At 38.0% G+C, this 22,673-nt stretch overlaps 5 protein-coding genes and 1 pseudogene across 5 annotated transcripts; all 6 read left to right on the top strand.

Moving 5' to 3' along the window:
* The first annotated feature begins 444 nt into the window (after positions 1 to 444).
* Positions 445 to 1,467, top strand: LOC141770974 (trace amine-associated receptor 13c-like). Its single transcript, XM_074640825.1, has one exon. It carries the CDS (start codon positions 445 to 447, stop codon positions 1,465 to 1,467), a length of 1,023 nt encoding a protein of 340 aa, XP_074496926.1.
* A 4,065-nt stretch (positions 1,468 to 5,532) lies between these two features.
* Positions 5,533 to 6,425, top strand: LOC141770973 (trace amine-associated receptor 13c-like). The gene is given in 2 exon segments (XM_074640824.1): positions 5,533 to 5,944; positions 5,947 to 6,425. Coding segments are annotated over 2 exon segments (891 nt in total).
* Positions 6,426 to 8,941: 2,516 nt separating this feature from the next.
* Positions 8,942 to 9,970, top strand: LOC141770972 (trace amine-associated receptor 13c-like). Its single transcript, XM_074640823.1, has one exon. It carries the CDS (start codon positions 8,942 to 8,944, stop codon positions 9,968 to 9,970), a length of 1,029 nt encoding a protein of 342 aa, XP_074496924.1.
* Positions 9,971 to 12,486: 2,516 nt separating this feature from the next.
* LOC141770971 (trace amine-associated receptor 13c-like) lies at positions 12,487 to 13,513 on the top strand (annotated as a pseudogene).
* A 2,582-nt stretch (positions 13,514 to 16,095) lies between these two features.
* Positions 16,096 to 17,124, top strand: LOC141770970 (trace amine-associated receptor 13c-like). The gene has a single exon (XM_074640821.1). The coding sequence runs from the start codon at positions 16,096 to 16,098 to the stop codon at positions 17,122 to 17,124; it is 1,029 nt and encodes a 342-aa protein (XP_074496922.1).
* A 2,443-nt stretch (positions 17,125 to 19,567) lies between these two features.
* On the top strand, positions 19,568 to 20,596 carry LOC141770969 (trace amine-associated receptor 13c-like). The gene has a single exon (XM_074640820.1). It carries the CDS (start codon positions 19,568 to 19,570, stop codon positions 20,594 to 20,596), a length of 1,029 nt encoding a protein of 342 aa, XP_074496921.1.
* Positions 20,597 to 22,673: the final 2,077 nt, after the last annotated feature.

Raw genomic sequence — 22,673 nt, 5'->3', positions numbered from 1 at the left:
ACTGTCACCATCACTGACACACATACACCCACACACCTGTTCGCTCCAATAGAGCAAGCACAAGCCTCAGCCGCCAGGGCAGCTGATTTGCCATAATAAACAACTAAATTAATAACCAATATGCGTATTATGCTGCGCTTAATATAGAGAGTTGTATTTCCTTTTATTTTATTCTTTTATGTTACTTTTTTTTCATGTGATTTTTTTTCTCCTCCCTCTCTCTCTCTCTAGTGGGCCCTCTGCTGGCCACGGGGCCCTAAGCCACCACGATGTTCGCTTATTGGCTGGGCCGGCTCTGCTCTGATTGGATGGCCCAGTATGTCACATTTGTAAGTGGCATCTATGCTGTGTCTTTTGTTATAAAGAAAGATATCACCACTGTCTTCCCCTAGCACAGACTTTTGTATCTGTGTTGAGGTTTTGGCATACATCTTTGGGTTTATGATGTCGTTTGTCCTTTCTCAAGAGCAGTACTGTTTTCCAGGCTCTAATGCCTCGTGTGTTAGAGAACAGTTCAGTGTGGGGACTAAAGTTGCCCTCTATTTGTTGTTTACTTTAGGCATGCTGGTTACCATTTTAGGGAACTCTGTTGTTATTGTGTCAATAGGTCATTTCAAGCAGTTGCATAATCCTACCAACGTCCTTATTTTATCTCTTGCTCTTTCAGACCTTCTTGTGGGTGTCACTGTGATGCCCTTCAGCACCATCCGTACCATTCACGGTTGCTGGTTCTATAGTGATGACTTCTGTCTGCTGCACTCCAGTTTTGATATGTTTCTAACCTCTGTCTCTATCTTCCACCTAATTTGCATTGCTGTTGACAGACAACAAGCCATATGCAATCCTCTGCATTATTCTAGGAATATCACAATGTCAGTGGCCTGGATTATGGTATGTGCTAGCTGGGCTTTGGCTGCTGTCTACTCTTATGGACTACTTTACTCAAAGGCCAATGTAGCAGGGTTAGAGGATTACATTGCATCGATAGACTGCCTTGGCAGTTGTAACCTTCTGTTTAACTCCCTTTGGGGAATCCTGGACAGTATTACTGCCTTTTTCTTTCCCTGCACTGTGATGGTTTGCCTGTACACTAAAATATTTGTTGTGGCTAAAGAGCATGTAAGAAAGATTGGAGATATGAGCAAATGTTCAAATGACAGAGTAGGAGGTGGGTTGATTAAGCAGTCTGAGCATAAGGCTGCAAAGACTCTGGGTATTGTGCTTGGTGCATTCATCTTTTGTTGGATGCCTTTTTTTATAAATTCTATAATTGATGCTTACACTGGTTTCAATACACCTGTTGCCATCTTTGAAGCATCTGTTTGGTTGGGTTACTTCAATTCAACATTAAACCCAATTATTTATGCCTTCTTTTATCCTTGGTTTAAGAAATGCTTTTATCTCATTGTCAGTCTGAAAATATTCACCCCCCATTCTTCAAACATAAAGGTGCATAGCATATTCTGACAAATTTATGACAGTGCTGTTGAGTATTTTATGGATATATTTGCATTAAGTTTAAATGTCTTTAATCCATACTTGGAAGATGGACTTTTCATGGATGTTTGTGATCTTCTTTCTCCTGCCACTGATCTCTATAGCAGCCTCTATATCAGCCAATGAAAGTGTTACATTTTCCCCAGCACAGTGTCTTATTTGCCTGTGACAGACTTTTGGACCTTTTGGTGAGTGAATGTAGTTAAAGAATAAATGGATTGACCACATAAACATTTAATGTTGTTGAGCATTTGATTAGATTGCTATTGTGATAACATCATTACAATTTAGTCAAGTTATTGACTAATCATAATGTACCACCCTATAATAAAGAAGCGTTTATGTTATAGACGTATGGTTTATGGTGTCTAATATACCTACATAAGAAATGTCATTGTTTTTATGGCATTATACACTTAATAGTGGAGTTACTATGAATATCTGCTATAAATTGTTATGATTTGTCATTGAAACTTTGGTAAATCACGATTTGGCATGCTAATAAAATGAAACAATGATATCAAAGAGAAGTTTTGTGTGTTTCTTCACATTTATCCTGCCTACAGTTTGTGCACTATTTGTATTACGTGCAGTTAATTATATGAAATGGAATCAAAAATGGAAAAGGTCCAAGAAGTGGTTGAAAATAAATGTGTGCAGATCTCGAAAAAGCCTTAGGTAAATATTCATTTAATTAATTAATTTGTTTAAAAAGTCCCATATCTTGTGGAAGTAGTTACCCATCTGTGCCAGATTATCTGCACTTGCACCTTATTTTCATAGCAACATATTGCATATTCTCTGACAGCATTGCACAGCCTATGAAACATATGAAGATAGAGGCCTAGATATATTAAACACATTTTTAGATTACATACGGAGCATGTTCATAAAAATAAACTCTGCTATACATCTCAGCCTGGTCTTATAAGAAAGATTCTCAAAAGCAACTAAATGTAATGCTGGAACAAGAAAACAGAACCTATCAAATATCTCAGACTCAAGCCTGGGACACACATACAACGTCAGGAGTGCGTGGCGGATGCGTGGCGTGGTGGCTGCGCGATACACGCGTCGGGTGTTCACACCAGCTGCGTGTTGGCTGCCTGTCGGCTGTTTGTCTGCTGCTGCTGTCAGCTCTTTCTTTCTACATAGAGTTTGCCTTTTAATGGCCATTTAACTTCATGATAAATGTGATTTATATTTATTTTAGACAGAGAAAGGTTAAGAAACGTGTGGTTATTTGTAAATAATAGTAATAATCCACAATAAAACTCCGTACTATATTCATTCATGGAGCTCTCCAAGTCACTCTGTGTTCTAGAACACTGTCTGGCACATATTTCGGAATAAAAGCCTTGTGTTAACAAATGAAGGAATTCTGTCCACAAAAAAAAACGCTTGAGGGCTTTTATTTCGAAATGAAAGCTGGATCTGTTGATTTAAACCCCGTACTTTATCAATTCATGGAGCTCTGCAAGTGACTGCAGGTTCCTCATCACTGACTGCTCATATTTCAGAATAAAAACCTTGTGTCAGCAAATGAAGGAATTCTGTCCATAGAAAAAACGCTTGAGGGCTTTTATTTTGAAATGAAAGCAGGAAGTGTTGATTTAAAAATAAGCCTTTACTTTTTTTCATCTCCGTAACATATTCTACAGATAGACCTCGAAACTGTAGTGAAGTCTTGTTGGTATGATGTCAATATACAGTCAATAGATCACCTTCACTGTCTGTTGCTGCTGTGAGACGCAGCTGAGACGCGCGGCTTGCGTCAAAAATAGGCGAGACCCCTTTTCTATAAAAGAGACGCAGCTGAGACGCGCGTCTCATGCGGACAGTGTGGCTGCTCTAACCTGTTAACATGGACGCCGAAATAAAAAACAACAGGTAACGCACGTTGTTTGTGTGTCCACGCTGTCACAGTGTCCCGATTTCTGCCTGTTCTTGTTGTTCTTGGTGCTGTTAGATTGCTGCTAGACTGCCCCGTTAATACAGGTGTGTGCCGGGGAAAAAAAACATTTCCGACCGAAGTGAATGTTGTTTTTGAAATAGTAAACGGCAACAAATATGGCTTGAAGCAGAATATCTTGTATGATAAAAACATGTTGGGAATTTGGCAAAGGACTATATCTATCTTTTCAACATATGACATATGATGAAGTTAAGAGAAGGTGGTATAACGCCAAGGCCAGACCAGCCGCGTTACCTGTTGTTTTTTATTTCGGCGTCCGTGTTAACAGGTTCGAGCAGCCACACTGCCCCGAGAGATGCGCACGCGGCTCGGCTGCGTGTCAGCTGCGTCTCTTCTAGAGATTCGAGGTCTCGCCCATTTTTGACGCGAGCCGCGCACGGTTCACAGCAGTAACAGACAGTGAAAATGATCAGTTGACAGTATTGTAGTGCTTGCAGCTCCGTAGCACGGTTGGCTAGCTAGCTAAATGATGAGGACAAGGTGGCTGAACTTTAACCGAAGAACCGGGTTTTATTACCCTAACATACAGACTAACCCCGGGGTTGGAAGAGTGCCCAAAACAACAAAAGGCTGGTAGCCAAAAATCAGCTCAACTGGCGTAACGTTTTTGGCGTGTCTCTCCCAATTCCTTCTTCCTCCCTCCTCTTCCTCCCACACTCCTTTGCTCTCGCTCCCCCCTCCCCTCTTCCTGAACCTGACCTATCCAGCTTATCTAGGGCAACATCTTCCCCCCATGAACTCCCCATGTGTCTCTCTGATGTTAGTCCTGCAGGGTCGCTACAGTATATTGACATCATACCAGCAACATTACTACAGTTTCAATGTCTAGACATCTGTAAAATGTCATAGACAGTGAAGGTGATCTATTGACTGTAGATTGACATCATACCAGCAACATTACTACAGTTTTGATGTCTGTATCTGTAGAAAATGTTACGGAGATTGAAAAGAGTAAAGATTTATTTTTAAATCAACACTTCCTGCTTTCCTTTCAAAATGAAAGCCCTCAAGCGTTTTTTCTGTGTGACAGAATTCCTTCTTTTGTTAACACAACGCTTTTATTCTGAAATATGTGCTGGACAGTGTTGTATAATATGCAGTGACTTGCAGAGCTCCATGAATGAATATAGTACGGGGTTTTAATTGTGGATTGTTACTATTATTTACAAATAACCACACATTTCTTAACTTTCTCTGTCTAAAATAAATATAAATGACATTTATAATGAAATGAAATGGCTATTATGAAAGGCAAACTATGTAGAAAGAAAAAGCTAGCAGCAGCAGCTACAGCAGCAGAAACGCAGCTGGTCTGAGCACCTGACGCGTGAATCATGCAGCCGCCACCCGCTGTTCATGTGGGTGGTCTGGCCGGGGTGTAATCACAAGACCAGGCAGCGTATCTAGAATTACCTCAACCACCCCCCCAAACCCCGCCCCTTATCACAATAAAGTTAAGAAAAACTGTATGACAAAAAATTAAATCAAAATATAAAATTTAAAAAACGTGCCTTTCTCAATGTTTATGACTGAACTGATCATAGTTACAGTGTGCTGAGAGTACTGAGGGACAAAAAAAGGGGACAAAGGTCAATAGGCTCTGAAATCTTTGTCATCACACACCATCTGGTTGGACACAACCAAGTACGTCGCACACATCTTCTTCATTTCCAAAATGAAATAATTTTCCTCTTAAAACTATGAATTGTTATTTAGGCCATTGTTGTGCATATTGCAAACATTATAACATAATTATGTCTCTTGGGCTGTTACATGTATGTTAATAGCAGGCTTTTGATTGGATGTCACAAGGTATCAGGTGATTTGTAGGTGTGTCTTTGCTTACAAGACAGAGATTTCAGTGTGTTTCTCCCATGGACCTCTCTCTGTTTGGGTTCTGTTGGGTTATCTCTGAGGTTTTGGTATACGTCTTTGGGTTTATGATGTCGCTTGACCTTTCTCAAGAGCAGTACTGTTTTCCAGGCTCTAATGCCTCGTGTGTTAGAGCACATTTCAGTATCGGGACTAAAGTTGCCCTCTATTTGCTGTTTACTTTAGACATGCTGGTTACCATTTTAGGGAACTCTGTTGTCATTGTTTCAATAGGTCATTTCAAGCAGTTGCATAATCCTACCAATGTGCTTATTTTATCTCTTGCTCTTGCAGACCTTCTTGTGGGTCTCACTGTGGTGCCCTTCAGCACCATCCGGACCATTCACGGCTGCTGGTTCTATGGTGATGACTTCTGTATGCTGCACTCATGTTTTGATATGTTTCTTACCACTGTCTCTATCTTCCACCTAATTTGCATTGCTGTTGACAGACAACAAGCCATATGCAATCCTCTGCATTATTCTAGTAATATCACAATGTCAGTGGCCTGGATTATGGTATGTGCTAGCTGGGCTTTGGCTGCTGTCTACTCTTATGGACTACTTTACTCAAAGGCCAATGTAGCAGGATTAGAGGATTACATTGCAGTTGTAACCTTCTCTTTAACTCCCTTTGGGGAATCCTGGACAGTATTGCCTCTTTTTTCTTTCCCTGCACTGTGATGGTTTGCCTGTACACTAAAATATTTGTTGTGGCTAAAGAGCATGTAAGAAAGATTGGAGATATGAGCAAATGTTCAAATGACAGAGTAGGAGGTGGGTTGATTAAGCAGTCTGAGCATAAGGCTGCAAAGACTCTAGGTATTGTGCTTGGTGCATTCATCTTTTGTTGGATGCCCTTTTTTATAAATTCTATAATTGATGTCTACATTGGTTTCAGTACACCTGTTGCCATCTTTGAAGCATTTGTTTGGTTGGGTTACTTCAATTCAACATTAAACCCAATTATTTATGCCTTCTTTTATCCTTGGTTTAAGAAATGCTTTTATCTCATTGTCAATCTAAAAATATTCACCCCCCATTCTTCAACCATAAAGGTGCATATTCTGACATATTTATGACAGTACTGTTGAGTATTTTATGGATATATTTTCATTAGGTTTAAATGCTTCTGCTATTTCTTTTCTTTTTAATCCATACTTGGAAGATGGATATTTCATGGATGGTCATCTTTTTTCTCATGCCACTGATCTCTATAGCAGCCAATGAAAGTGTTACATTTTCCCCAGCATAGTCTTATTTACCTGTGACAGAATGTTTGACTTTTTGGTGAGTTAATGTAGTTAAACAATAAAAGGATTAACCACATAAACATTTAATCTCGTTGAGCATTTGATTAGATTGTTACTGTGATTGTTATTTTACAATTAAAATCATTACAATTTAGTCAAGTTGACTAATCGATAATGTACCACCCTATAATAAAGAAAATATGACATTATAGACTTATGGTTTATGGTGTCCAACATAGGTACATAAGACATTTCATTGTTTTTATGGCATTGTACACTTACTAGTGGAGTCATTATGAATAACTGCTATAAATTGTTATAATTTGTCATTGAAACTCAAGTAAATCACGATTTGGCATGCTAATAAAATTAAACAATGATATCAAAGAGAGGTTTTGTGTGTTTCTTCATATTTATCCTGCTTACCGTTTGCACACTATGTGCATTACATGCAGCTAATTACATGAAATGAAATCAAAAAGGGAAAAGGTCCAAGAAGTAGTTGAAAATAAATGTGTGCAGTTCTCGAAAAAGCCTTAGGTAATGATTAATTTAATTAATTAATTTGTTTAAAAAGTCCCATATCTTGTGAAAGTTTGTAACCCATCTGTGCCAGATTATCTGCACTTTGTTTCTATATTTATATGTAATTTAGATAAAACAGCAAATCATTGCTAACCAACCTCAGAGGCAGGAGCGGAGTGAGGGGGTGGCTTCTGGGGCTCCAGCCCGGGATGTTTCAAAAGCCCCGAACATTTTATGTTTTTAATAGGGATGCAAATTTTAATCAATTTCCTTAATCGATCATTGGTAACACTAACGATCAATCAATTGATTAATCGTTATTGAACAAACATACAAATTGTCTGTAAACCAAACAATACCAAAATGCATTTTTTTCTTCAATCAAACCCTTATTTCCACAGTAACATATTGCATATTCTCTGACAGCATCGCACAGCCTATGAAACATATAAATATAGAGGCCTAGATTTTAAACACATTATTAGATTACATGCGGAGCATGCTCATAAAAATAAGCTCTGCTATACATCTCCGCCTGGTTTTATAAGAAAGAGTCTCAAAAGCAACTAAATGTAATGCTGGAACAAGAAAACAGAACCTAACAAATATCTCAGACTCATAGTGTCCCAATTTCTGCCTGTTCTTGTTGTTCTTGGTGCTGTTAGATTGCTGCTAGACTGCCCTGTTAACACAGGTGTGTGCCGGGGAGAAAACAGTTTCTGACTGCAGTGAATGTTATTTTTGAAAGAGTAAATGCCAACAAATATGGCTTGAAGCAGAATATTTCGTATGATAAAAACATGTTGGGTATTCGTGAAATTACATTTATCTTTTTCCAACATATGACGTGATGAAGTAAAGAGAAGATGGTATGAGCCCAAGACCGGGCAGCATATCTTGATTTACCTGAACGCCCCACCCTCCTGCTTATCACAATAAAGTTAAGAAAATTTGAATGAGAAGAAAATAAAATAAAGATATAAAATAAAAAAACAAGACTTTATTAGTCTTTATGAATGAACTGATCATAACTAGTTACAGTGTGCTAACAGTTAAAGCTAAAGTTCACTGCCCAAATGTCTTATAGTTAGTTAACACAGTTGGTCAGAGTATCTTACCAGTGTAACGTTAAGTCAGTAAGCTCTGGGTAGAGGGATAACACAGGCTCACTAACCGTAAAAGTAGTCCATTATCCGGGGCAATGTTCAAAGTTTTTTTTATGCACTACACATAAGATTCTTGTCTCCACATTGATTCATCTTTTTCTGCTACCTCCTACATTGCTGTGGTCTTATGAAAATGAGATGGTGTTCTGATTGTTCAGCTGGTGCCAGGTAACTTTAGATTGTATGCTGCTCATTACCTGGTGTTTGTCAAAATGTTTTCCACCATTTCCTCATGTATTAATGTGTGTATATGTTCTTTTATCATCTCCAAATGAGGGCAATATGCATGGGATATCCTTGAAATTGTCTTTGTCCTCACACTATCTGGTTGGAAACAACCAAGTATGTCGCACACATCTTCTCATTTCCAAAATGAAATTATTTTCCTCTTGAATCTATGAATTGTTATTTAGGCCATTGTTGGGCATATTGCAAACATTATAACATAATAATGCCTCTTGGGCTATGTTACATGTATGTTAATAGCAGGCTTTTGATTGGATGTCACAAGGTATCAGGTGATTTGTAGGTGGCCGATATACTGTGTCTTTGCTTACAAAACAGAGATTTCAGTGTGTTTCTCCCATGGACCTCTCTCTGTTTGGGTTCTGTTGGGTTATCTCTGAGGTTTTGGTATACGTCTTTGGGTTTATGATGTCGCTTGACCTTTCTCAAGAGCAGTACTGTTTTCCAGGCTCTAATGCCTCGTGTGTTAGAGCACATTTCAGTATCGGGACTAAAGTTGCCCTCTATTTGCTGTTTACTTTAGACATGCTGGTTACCATTTTAGGGAACTCTGTTGTCATTGTTTCAATAGGTCATTTCAAGCAGTTGCATAATCCTACCAATGTGCTTATTTTATCTCTTGCTCTTGCAGACCTTCTTGTGGGTCTCACTGTGGTGCCCTTCAGCACCATCCGGACCATTCACGGCTGCTGGTTCTATGGTGATGACTTCTGTATGCTGCACTCATGTTTTGATATGTTTCTTACCACTGTCTCTATCTTCCACCTAATTTGCATTGCTGTTGACAGACAACAAGCCATATGCAATCCTCTGCATTATTCTAGTAATATCACAATGTCAGTGGCCTGGATTATGGTGTGTGCTAGCTGGGCTTTGGCTGCTGTCTACTCTTATGGACTACTTTACTCAAAGGCCAATGTAGCAGGATTAGAGGATTACATTGCATCGATAGACTGCCTTGGCAGTTGTAACCTTCTCTTTAACTCCCTTTGGGGAATCCTGGACAGTATTGCCTCTTTTTTCTTTCCCTGCACTGTGATGGTTTGCCTGTACACTAAAATATTTGTTGTGGCTAAAGAGCATGTAAGAAAGATTGGAGATATGAGCAAATGTTCAAATGACAGAGTAGGAGGTGGGTTGATTAAGCAGTCTGAGCATAAGGCTGCAAAGACTCTGGGTATTGTGCTTGGTGCATTCATCTTTTGTTGGATGCCCTTTTTTATAAATTCTATAATTGATGTCTACATTGGTTTCAGTACACCTGTTGCCATCTTTGAAGCATTTGTTTGGTTGGGTTACTTCAATTCAACATTAAACCCAATTATTTATGCCTTCTTTTATCCTTGGTTTAAGAAATGCTTTTATCTCATTGTCAATCTAAAAATATTCACCCCCCATTCTTCAACCATAAAGGTGCATATTCTGACATATTTATGACAGTACTGTTGAGTATTTTATGGATATATTTTCATTAGGTTTAAATGCTTCTGCTATTTCTTTTCTTTTTAATCCATACTTGGAAGATGGATATTTCATGGATGGTCATCTTTTTTCTCATGCCACTGATCTCTATAGCAGCCAATGAAAGTGTTACATTTTCCCCAGCATAGTCTTATTTGCCTGTGACAGAATGTTTGACTTTTTGGTGAGTTAATGTAGTTAAACAATAAAAGGATTAAACACATAAACATTTAATCTCGTTGAGCATTTGATTAGATTGTTACTGTGATTGTTATTTTACAATTAAAATCATTACAATTTAGTCAAGTTGACTAATCAATAATGTACCACCCTATAATAAAGAAAATATGACATTATAGACTTATGGTTTATGGTGTCCAACATAGGTACATAAGACATTTCATTGTTTTTATGGCATTGTACACTTACTAGTGGAGTCATTATGAATAACTGCTATAAATTGTTATAATTTGTCATTGAAACTCAAGTAAATCACGATTTGGCATGCTAATAAAATTAAACAATGATATCAAAGAGAGGTTTTGTGTGTTTCTTCATATTTATCCTGCTTACAGTTTGCACACTATGTGCATTACATGCAGTTATTTACATGAAATGGAATCAAAAAGGGAAAAGGTCCAAGAAGTGGTTGAAAATAAATGTGTGCAGTTCTCGAAAAAGCCTTAGGTAATGATTAATTTAATTAATTAATTTGTTTAAAAAGTCCCATATCTTGTGAAAGTTTGTAACCCATCTGTGCCAGATTATCTGCACTTTGTTTCTATATTTATATGTAATTTAGATAAAACAGCAAATCATTGCTAACCAACCTCAGAGGCAGGAGCGGAGTGAGGGGGTGGCTTCTGGGGCTCCAGCCCGGGATGTTTCAAAAGCCCCGAACATTTTATGTTTTTAATAGGGATGCAAATTTTAATCAATTTCCTTAATCGATCATTGGTAACACTAACGATCAATCAATTGATTAATCGTTATTGAACAAACATACAAATTGTCTGTAAACCAAACAATACCAAAATGCATTTTTTTCTTCAATCAAACCCTTATTTCCACAGTAACATATTGCATATTCTCTGACAGCATCGCACAGCCTATGAAACATATAAATATAGAGGCCTAGATTTTAAACACATTATTAGATTACATGCGGAGCATGCTCATAAAAATAAGCTCTGCTATACATCTCCGCCTGGTTTTATAAGAAAGAGTCTCAAAAGCAACTAAATGTAATGCTGGAACAAGAAAACAGAACCTAACAAATATCTCAGACTCATAGTGTCCCAATTTCTGCCTGTTCTTGTTGTTCTTGGTGCTGTTAGATTGCTGCTAGACTGCCCTGTTAACACAGGTGTGTGCCGGGGAGAAAACAGTTTCTGACTGCAGTGAATGTTATTTTTGAAAGAGTAAATGCCAACAAATATGGCTTGAAGCAGAATATTTCGTATGATAAAAACATGTTGGGTATTCGTGAAATTACATTTATCTTTTTCCAACATATGACGTGATGAAGTAAAGAGAAGATGGTATGAGCCCAAGACCAGGCAGCATATCTTGATTTACCTGAACGCCCCACCCTCCTGCTTATCACAATAAAGTTAAGAAAATTTGAATGAGAAGAAAATAAAATAAAGATATAAAATAAAAAAACAAGACTTTATTAGTCTTTATGAATGAACTGATCATAACTAGTTACAGTGTGCTAACAGTTAAAGCTAAAGTTCACTGCCCAAATGTCTTATAGTTAGTTAACACAGTTGGTCAGAGTATCTTACCAGTGTAACGTTAAGTCAGTAAGCTCTGGGTAGAGGGATAACACAGGCTCACTAACCGTAAAAGTAGTCCATTATCCGGGGCAATGTTCAAAGTTTTTTTTATGCACTACACATAAGATTCTTGTCTCCACATTGATTCATCTTTTTCTGCTACCTCCTACATTGCTGTGGTCTTATGAAAATGAGATGGTGTCCTGATTGTTCAGCTGGTGCCAGGTAACTTTAGATTGTATGCTGCTCATTACCTGGTGTTTGTCAAAATGTTTTCCACCATTTCCTCATGTATTAATGTGTGTATATGTTCTTTTATCATCTCCAAATGAGGGCAATATGCATGGGATATCCTTGAAATTGTCTTTGTCCTCACACTATCTGGTTGGAAACAACTAAGTATGTCGCACACATCTTCTCATTTCCAAAATGAAATTATTTTCCTCTTGAATCTATGAATTGTTATTTAGGCCATTGTTGGGCATATTGCAAACATTATAACATAATAATGCCTCTTGGGCTATGTTACATGTATGTTAATAGCAGGCTTTTGATTGGATGTCACAAGGTATCAGGTGATTTGTAGGTGGCCGATATACTGTGTCTTTGCTTACAAAACAGAGATTTCAGTGTGTTTCTCCCATGGACCTCTCTCTGTTTGGGTTCTGTTGGGTTATCTGTGAGGTTTTGGTATACGTCTTTGAATTTATGATGACTTTTGGCCTTTCTGAAGAGCAGTACTGTTTTCCAGGCTCTAATGCCTCGTGTGTTAGAGAACAGTTCAGTGTGGGGGCTAAAGTTGCCCTCTTTGTTGTTTACTTTAGGCATGCTGGTTACCATTTTAGGGAACTCTGTTGTTATTGTGTCAATAGGTCATTTCAAGCAGTTGCATAATCCTACCAATGTGCTTATTGTATCTCTTGCTCTGGTTGATCTACTAGTGGGTGTCACTGTGATGCCCTTCAGCACCATCCGGACCATTCACGGCTGCTGGTTCTATGGTGATGACTTCTGTCTGCTGCACTCCAGTTTTGATATGTTTCTTACCACTGTCTCTATCTTCCACCTAATTTGTATTGCTGTTGACAGACAACAAGTCATATGCAATCCTCTGCATTATTCTAGTAATATCACAATGTCAGTGGCCTGGATTATGGTATGTGCTAGCTGGGCTTTGGCTGCTGTCTACTCTTATGGACTACTTTACTCAAAGGCCAACGTTGCAGGGTTAGAGGATTACATTGCATCGATAGACTGCCTTGGCAGTTGTAACCTTCTCTTTAACTCCCTTTGGGGAATCCTGGACAGTATTGCCTCTTTTTTCTTTCCCTGCACTGTGATGGTTTGCCTGTACACTAAAATATTTGTTGTGGCTAAAGAGCATGTAAGAAAAATTGGAGATATGGGCAAATGTTCAAATGACAGAGTAGGAGGTGGGTTGATTAAGCAGTCTGAGCATAAGGCTGCAAAGACTCTGGGTATTGTGCTTGGTGCATTCATCTTTTGTTGGATGCCCTTTTTTATAAATTCTATAATTGATGTCTACATTGGTTTCAGTACACCTGTTGCCATCTTTGAAGCATTTGTTTGGTTAGGTTATTTCAATTCAACATTAAACCCAATTATCTATGCCTTCTTTTATCCTTGGTTTAAGAAATGCTTTTATCTCATTGTCAATCTGAAAATATTCACCCCCCATTCTTCAACCATAAAGGTGCATATTCTGACATATTTATGACAGTACTGTTGAATATATTATGGCTATATTTGCATTAGGTTTAAATGCTTTTGCTATTTCTTTTCTTTTTAATCCATACTTGGAAGATGGATTTTTCATGGATGTTTATCTTTTTTCTCCTGCCACTGATCTCTATAGCAGCCTCTACAGCAGCCAATGAAAATGTTACATTTTCCCCAGCACAGTGTCTTATTTGCCTGTGACAGACTTTTGAATCTTTTGGTGAGTGAAGGTAGTTAAACAATAAAAGGATTAACCACATAAACATTTAATCCCGTTGAGCATTTGATTAGATTGCTACTGTGATTGTTATTTTATAATTAACATCATTACAATTTAGTCAAGTTGACTAATCATAATGTACCACCCTATAATAAAGTAAATATTACATTATAGACCTATGGTTTATGGTGTCCAACATAGGTACATAAGAAATGCCATTGTTTTTAAAGCATTATGCACTTAAAGGGACTGTTTGTAACTTCTTACACATATAAATCATTCCGGGTCAGTGTCCCATGCGCGCTCGCATGTGGCTACGCTGTTCAGACAAGACTCCAACACAAACTACACGGAAGCACCAAAACTGCATAGTTATATCTAGTGAAGCCAGTCTTGCAAAACAGTGTTGGCCGCGGTCGGAGGACGCGGGGGAGACCGTAGCTTTGGTCTCCAGGGCTGGAGTCTCTGCTGTACTCTGCTCCTCTGCCTGCCTGCCTTCACTCACACACTGCGCTCGTTCTGGCTATTTAGCTCCACTCTCACATGCATACGCGCACACTACACACTGCAGGAGAGTAAGTAGCTCTGAGAATATCTAGTAAATGTGCAGTGGACGTTTGTGCAGAAATAAATGCTGCAGCTCCTCCAGACCAACAGAGGTTTCCCATGTCTTGTGAAGTGGCGACCAAAACTCCGGTGTCTCCCCTGTTCCCTCCGGCCACGGTCGGGAGGCTGCGGCAGGAAAAGCCAACACTAGGATTAGCAGTGATTCATGGAGAGACCTTCATCTGGTCAGCTAACAATACTGCCAAGCAGGTGAAATATAGTGATATTGTGGTTTTAGCTGACGTGTGTCGACTCACTGTTTTGAGCGATGCTCGTTCATGTCTATGTAGAGCGAGCACAAGCACAAGCCTGATGCTAACTTTCGTTGACTTAACGGCCACAGGTGTCGCTGTTAACAAGCATTTCTGATTCTTACAAACAGTCCCTTTAATAGTGGAGTTAATATGAATAACTGCTTTAAATTGTTATGATTTGTCATTGAAACTCAAGTAAATCACGATATAAATGACAAAATAAAATAAATGTGTGCAGTTCTCGAAAAAGCCTTAGGTAATGATTAATTTAATTGATTAATTTGTTTAAAAAGTCCCATATCTTGTGGAAGTAAGTTACCCATCTGTGCCAGATTATCTGCACTTTGTTTCCATATTTATATGTAATTTAGATAAAACATCGAACCATTGCTAACCAACCTCAGAGGCAGGAGCGGAGTGAGGGGGTGGCTTCTGGGGCTCCAGCCCGGGATGTTTCAAAAGCCCTGAACCTTTTAGGTTTTTAGTAGGGATGCAAATTTTAAGTGCTTTCCTTAATCAATCATTGGTAACACTAACAATCAATCAATCGATTAATCGTAATTAAAAAAAAATTGCAAATTGTGCGTAAACCAAACAATACCAAAATGCATTTTATTCCTCAATCAAAGCCTTATTTTCACAGTAATATATTGCATATTCTCTGACAGCATCGCGCAGCTTATGAAACATATAAAGATAGAGGCCTAGATATATTAAACACATTATTAGATTACATGCGGCGCATGCTCATAAAAATAAGCCTTGCTATACATCTCAGCCTGGTCTTATAAGAAAGACTCTCAAAAGCAACTAAATGTAATGCTGGAACAAGAAAACAGAACCTAACAAATATCTCAGACTCACAGTGTCCCGATTTCTGCCTGTTCTTGTTGTTCTTGGTGCTGTTAGATTGCTGCTAGACTGCCCCGTTAATACACATACAGATACAGATACATCTTACATTGCTGTGGTCTTATGAAAATGAGATGGTGTCCTGATTGTTCAGCTGGTGTCTGGCAACTTTAGGTTGTATGCTGCTCATTCCCTGGTGTTTGCCAAAATGTTTTCCACTGTTTCCTCCTGTCTTAATGTGTGTATGTGTTCTTTTAGCATCTCCAAAAGAGGGCCATATGCACAGGATATCCTTGAAATTGTCTTTGTCCTCAAACACCATGGTTGGACACAACCAAGTATGTCGCACACATCTTCATTTCCAAAATGAAATTATTTTCCTCTTGAAACTATGAATTGTTATTTAGGCCATTGTTGTGCATATTGCAAACATTATAACATAATAATGCCTCTTGGGCTATGTTACATGTATGTTAATAGCAGGCTTTTGATTGGATGTCACAAGGTATCAGGTGATTTGTAGGTGGCCGCTATACTATGTCTTTGCTTACAAGACAGAGATTTCAGTGTGTTTCTCCCATGGACCTCTCTCTGTTTGGGCTCTGTTGGGTTATCTGTGAGGTTTTGGCATACGTCTTTGAATTTATGATGACTTTTGGCCTTTCTGAAGAGCAGTACTGTTTTCCAGGCTCTAATACCTCGTGTGTTAGAGCACAGTTCAGTGTGGGGACTAAAGTTGCCCTCTATTTGTTGTTTACTTTAGGCATGCTGGTTACTATTTTAGGGAACTCTGTTGTCATTGTTTCAATAGGTAATTTCAAGGAGTTGCATAATCCTACCAATGTCCTTATTTTATCTCTTGCTTTTGCAGACCTTCTTGTGGGTGTCATTGTGATGCCCTTCAGCACCATCCGTACCATTCATGGTTGCTGGTTCTATGGTGATGGCTTCTGTCTGCTGCACTCATGTTTTGAAATGTTTCTAACCTCTGTCTCTATCTTCCACCTAATTTGCATTGCTGTTGACAGACAACAAGCCATATGCAATCCTCTGCATTATTCTAGGAATATCACAATGTCAGTGGCCTGGATTATGGTATGTGCTAGCTGGGCTTTGGCTGCTGTCTACTCTTATGGACTACTTTACTCAAAGGCCAATGTAGCAGGGTTAGAGGATTACATTGCATCGATAGACTGCCTTGGCAGTTGTTACCTTCTCTTTAACTCCCTTTGGGGAATCCTTGACTGTGTTGCCTCTTTTTTCTTTCCCTGCACTGTGATGGTTTGCCTGTACACTAAAATATTTTTTGTGGCTAAAGAGCATGTAAGAAAGATTGGAGATATGAGCAAATGTTCAAATGACAGAGTAGGAGGTGGGTTGATTAAGCAGTCTGAGCATAAGGCTGCAAAGACTCTAGGTATTGTGCTTGGTGCATTCATCTTTTGTTGGATGCCCTTTTTTATAAATTCTATAACTGATGCCTTTACTGGTTTCAGTACACCTGTTGCCATATTTGAAGCATCTGTTTGGTTGGGTTACTTCAATTCAACATTAAACCCAATTATCTATGCCTTCTTTTATCCTTGGTTTAAGAAATGCTTTTATCTCATTGTCAATCTGAAAATATTCACCCCCCATTCTTCAACCATAAAGGTGCATATTCTGACAAATTTATGACAGTACTGTTGAGTATGCTATTTATATATTTGTATTAGGTTTAAATAAATGTTTGTAGTTCTCGAAAAAGCCTGGGAAATTATTAAAGTTCACTGGCCTTATAGTTAGTTAACAGTTGGTCAGAGTATCTTACCAGTGTAATGTTAATTCAGTAAGCTCTGGGTAGAGGGGTAACACAATGTTAACCACATAAACATTTAATCTCGTTGAGCATTTGATTAGATTGCTACTGTGATTGTTATTTTACAATTAACATCATTACAATTTAGTCAAGTTGACTAATCGATAATGTACCACCCTATAATAAAGAGAATATTACATTATAGACCTATGGTTTATGGTGTCCAACATAGGTACATAAGACATTTCATTGTTTTTATGGCATTGTACACTTACTAGTGGAGTCATTATGAATAACTGCTATAAATTGTTATAATTTGTCATTGAAACTCAAGTAAATCACGATTTGGCATGCTAATAAAATTAAACACTGATATCAAAGACAGGTTTTGTGTGTTTCTTCATATTTATCCTGCTTACAGTTTGCACACTATGTGCATTACATGCAGCTAATTACATGAAATGAAATCAAAAAGGGAAAAGGTCCAAGAAGTGGTTGAAAATAAATGTGTGCAGTTCTCGAAAAAGCCTTAGGTAATGATTAATTTAATTGATTAATTTGTTTAAAAAGTCCCATATTTTGTAGAAGTTTTTAACCCATCTGTGCCAGATTATCTGCACTTTGTTTCTATATTTATATGTAATTTAGATAAAACAGCAAATCATTGCTAACCAACCTCAGAGGCAGGAGCGGAGTGAGGGGGTGGCTTCTGGGGCACCAGCCCGGGATGTTTCAAAAGCCCCGAACATTTTATGTTTTTAATAGGGATGCAAATTTTAATCAATTTCCTTAATCGATCATTGGTAACACTAACGATCAATCAATTGATTAATCGTTATTGAAAAAACATACAAATTGTCTGTAAACCAAACAATACCAAATGCATTTTTTTCTTCAATCAAATCCTTATTTCCACAGTAACATATTGCATATTCTCTGACAGCATCGCACAGCCTATGAAACATATAAATATAGAGGCCTAGATTTTAAACACATTATTAGATTACATGCGGAGCATGCTCATAAAAATAAGCTCTGCTATACATCTCCGCCTGGTCTTATAAGAAAGAGTCTCAAAAGCAACTAAATGTAATGCTGGAACAAGAAAACAGAACCTAACAAATATCTCAGACTCATAGTGTCCCAATTTCTGCCTGTTCTTGTTGTTCTTGGTGCTGTTAGATTGCTGCTAGACTGCCCTGTTAACACAGGTGTGTGCCGAAGAGAAAACTGTTTCTGACCGCAGTGAATGTTATTTTTGAAAGAGTAAATGCCAACAAATATGGCTTGAAGCAGAATATTTCGTGTTGGGAATTCGTGAAATTACATCTATCTTTTTTCAACATATGACGTGATGAAGTGAAGAGAAGGTGGTATGAGCCCAAGACCGGGCAGCATATCTTGATTTACCTGAACGCCCCACCCTCCTGCTTATCACAATAAAGTTAAGAAAATTTGAATGAGAAGAAAATAAAATAAAGATATAAAATAAAAAAACAAGACATTATTAGTCTTTATGAATGAACTGATCATAACTAGTTACAGTGTGCTAACAGTTAAAGCTAAAGTTCACTGGCCAAATGTCTTATGGTTAGTTAACAGTTGGTCAGAGTATCTTACCAGTGTAACGTTAAGTCAGTAAGCTCTGGGTAGAGGGATAACACAGGCTCACTAACCGTAAAAGTAGTCCATTATCCGGGGCAACGTTCAAAGTTTTTTTTATGCACTACACATAAGATTCTTGTCTCCACATTGATTCATCTTTTTCTGCTACCTCTTACATTGCTGTGGTCTTATGAAAATGAGATGGTGTCCTGATTGTTCAGCTGGTGTCTGGCAACTTTAGGTTGCATGCTGCTCATTCCCTGGTGTTTGCCAAAATGTTTTCCACTGTTTCCTCCTGTCTTAATGTGTGTATGTGTTCTTTTATCATCTCCAAATGAGGGCAATATGCACAGGATATCCTTGAAATTGTCTTTGTCCTCACACTATCTGGTTGGAAACAACCAAGTATGTCGCACACATCTTCTCATTTCCAAAATGAAATTATTTTCCTCTTGAAACTATGAATTGTTATTTAGGCCATTGTTGGGCATATTGCAAACATTATAACATAATAATGCCTCTTGGGCTATGTTACATGTATGTTAATAGCAGGCTTTTGATTGGATGTCACAAGGTATCAGGTGATTGGTAGGTGGCCGCTATACTATGTCTTTGCTTACAAGACAGAGATTTCAGTGTGTTTCTCCCATGGACCTCTCTCTGTTTGGGCTCTGTTGGGTTATCTGTGAGGTTTTGGCATACGTCTTTGAATTTATGATGACTTTTGGCCTTTCTGAAGAGCAGTACTGTTTTCCAGGCTCTAATACCTCGTGTGTTAGAGCACAGTTCAGTGTGGGGACTAAAGTTGCCCTCTATTTGCTGTTTACTTTAGGCATGCTGGTTACTATTTTAGGGAACTCTGTTGTCATTGTTTCAATAGGTAATTTCAAGGAGTTGCATAATCCTACCAATGTCCTTATTTTATCTCTTGCTTTTGCAGACCTTCTTGTGGGTGTCATTGTGATGCCCTTCAGCACCATCCGTACCATTCATGGTTGCTGGTTCTATGGTGATGGCTTCTGTCTGCTGCACTCATGTTTTGAAATGTTTCTAACCTCTGTCTCTATCTTCCACCTAATTTGCATTGCTGTTGACAGACAACAAGCCATATGCAATCCTCTGCATTATTCTAGGAATATCACAATGTCAGTGGCCTGGATTATGGTATGTGCTAGCTGGGCTTTGGCTGCTGTCTACTCTTATGGACTACTTTACTCAAAGGCCAATGTAGCAGGGTTAGAGGATTACATTGCATCGATAGACTGCCTTGGCAGTTGTTACCTTCTCTTTAACTCCCTTTGGGGAATCCTTGACTGTGTTGCCTCTTTTTTCTTTCCCTGCACTGTGATGGTTTGCCTGTACACTAAAATATTTTTTGTGGCTAAAGAGCATGTAAGAAAGATTGGAGATATGAGCAAATGTTCAAATGACAGAGTAGGAGGTGGGTTGATTAAGCAGTCTGAGCATAAGGCTGCAAAGACTCTAGGTATTGTGCTTGGTGCATTCATCTTTTGTTGGATGCCCTTTTTTATAAATTCTATAACTGATGCCTTTACTGGTTTCAGTACACCTGTTGCCATATTTGAAGCATCTGTTTGGTTGGGTTACTTCAATTCAACATTAAACCCAATTATCTATGCCTTCTTTTATCCTTGGTTTAAGAAATGCTTTTATCTCATTGTCAATCTGAAAATATTCACCCCCCATTCTTCAACCATAAAGGTGCATATTCTGACAAATTTATGACAGTACTGTTGAGTATGCTATTTATATATTTGTATTAGGTTTAAATAAATGTTTGTAGTTCTCGAAAAAGCCTGGGAAATTATTAAAGTTCACTGGCCTTATAGTTAGTTAACAGTTGGTCAGAGTATCTTACCAGTGTAATGTTAATTCAGTAAGCTCTGGGTAGAGGGGTAACACAATGTTAACCACATAAACATTTAATCTCGTTGAGCATTTGATTAGATTGCTACTGTGATTGTTATTTTACAATTAACATCATTACAATTTAGTCAAGTTGACTAATCGATAATGTACCACCCTATAATAAAGAGAATATTACATTATAGACCTATGGTTTATGGTGTCCAACATAGGTACATAAGACATTTCATTGTTTTTATGGCATTGTACACTTACTAGTGGAGTCATTATGAATAACTGCTATAAATTGTTATAATTTGTCATTGAAACTCAAGTAAATCACGATTTGGCATGCTAATAAAATTAAACACTGATATCAAAGACAGGTTTTGTGTGTTTCTTCATATTTATCCTGCTTACAGTTTGCACACTATGTGCATTACATGCAGCTAATTACATGAAATGAAATCAAAAAGGGAAAAGGTCCAAGAAGTGGTTGAAAATAAATGTGTGCAGTTCTCGAAAAAGCCTTAGGTAATGATTAATTTAATTGATTAATTTGTTTAAAAAGTCCCATATTTTGTAGAAGTTTTTAACCCATCTGTGCCAGATTATCTGCACTTTGTTTCTATATTTATATGTAATTTAGATAAAACAGCAAATCATTGCTAACCAACCTCAGAGGCAGGAGCGGAGTGAGGGGGTGGCTTCTGGGGCACCAGCCCGGGATGTTTCAAAAGCCCCGAACATTTTATGTTTTTAATAGGGATGCAAATTTTAATCAATTTCCTTAATCGATCATTGGTAACACTAACGATCAATCAATTGATTAATCGTTATTGAAAAAACATACAAATTGTCTGTAAACCAAACAATACCAAATGCATTTTTTTCTTCAATCAAATCCTTATTTCCACAGTAACATATTGCATATTCTCTGACAGCATCGCACAGCCTATGAAACATATAAATATAGAGGCCTAGATTTTAAACACATTATTAGATTACATGCGGAGCATGCTCATAAAAATAAGCTCTGCTATACATCTCCGCCTGGTCTTATAAGAAAGAGTCTCAAAAGCAACTAAATGTAATGCTGGAACAAGAAAACAGAACCTAACAAATATCTCAGACTCATAGTGTCCCAATTTCTGCCTGTTCTTGTTGTTCTTGGTGCTGTTAGATTGCTGCTAGACTGCCCTGTTAACACAGGTGTGTGCCGAAGAGAAAACTGTTTCTGACCGCAGTGAATGTTATTTTTGAAAGAGTAAATGCCAACAAATATGGCTTGAAGCAGAATATTTCGTGTTGGGAATTCGTGAAATTACATCTATCTTTTTTCAACATATGACGTGATGAAGTGAAGAGAAGGTGGTATGAGCCCAAGACCGGGCAGCATATCTTGATTTACCTGAACGCCCCACCCTCCTGCTTATCACAATAAAGTTAAGAAAATTTGAATGAGAAGAAAATAAAATAAAGATATAAAATAAAAAAACAAGACATTATTAGTCTTTATGAATGAACTGATCATAACTAGTTACAGTGTGCTAACAGTTAAAGCTAAAGTTCACTGGCCAAATGTCTTATGGTTAGTTAACAGTTGGTCAGAGTATCTTACCAGTGTAACGTTAAGTCAGTAAGCTCTGGGTAGAGGGATAACACAGGCTCACTAACCGTAAAAGTAGTCCATTATCCGGGGCAACGTTCAAAGTTTTTTTTATGCACTACACATAAGATTCTTGTCTCCACATTGATTCATCTTTTTCTGCTACCTCTTACATTGCTGTGGTCTTATGAAAATGAGATGGTGTCCTGATTGTTCAGCTGGTGTCTGGCAACTTTAGGTTGCATGCTGCTCATTCCCTGGTGTTTGCCAAAATGTTTTCCACTGTTTCCTCCTGTCTTAATGTGTGTATGTGTTCTTTTATCATCTCCAAATGAGGGCAATATGCAC

This window comes from Sebastes fasciatus, chromosome 7, assembly GCF_043250625.1.
Source record: "Sebastes fasciatus isolate fSebFas1 chromosome 7, fSebFas1.pri, whole genome shotgun sequence".
NCBI lineage: Eukaryota > Metazoa > Chordata > Actinopteri > Perciformes > Sebastidae > Sebastes > Sebastes fasciatus.
This window is presented reverse-complemented; position numbering and strand designations above follow the sequence as displayed.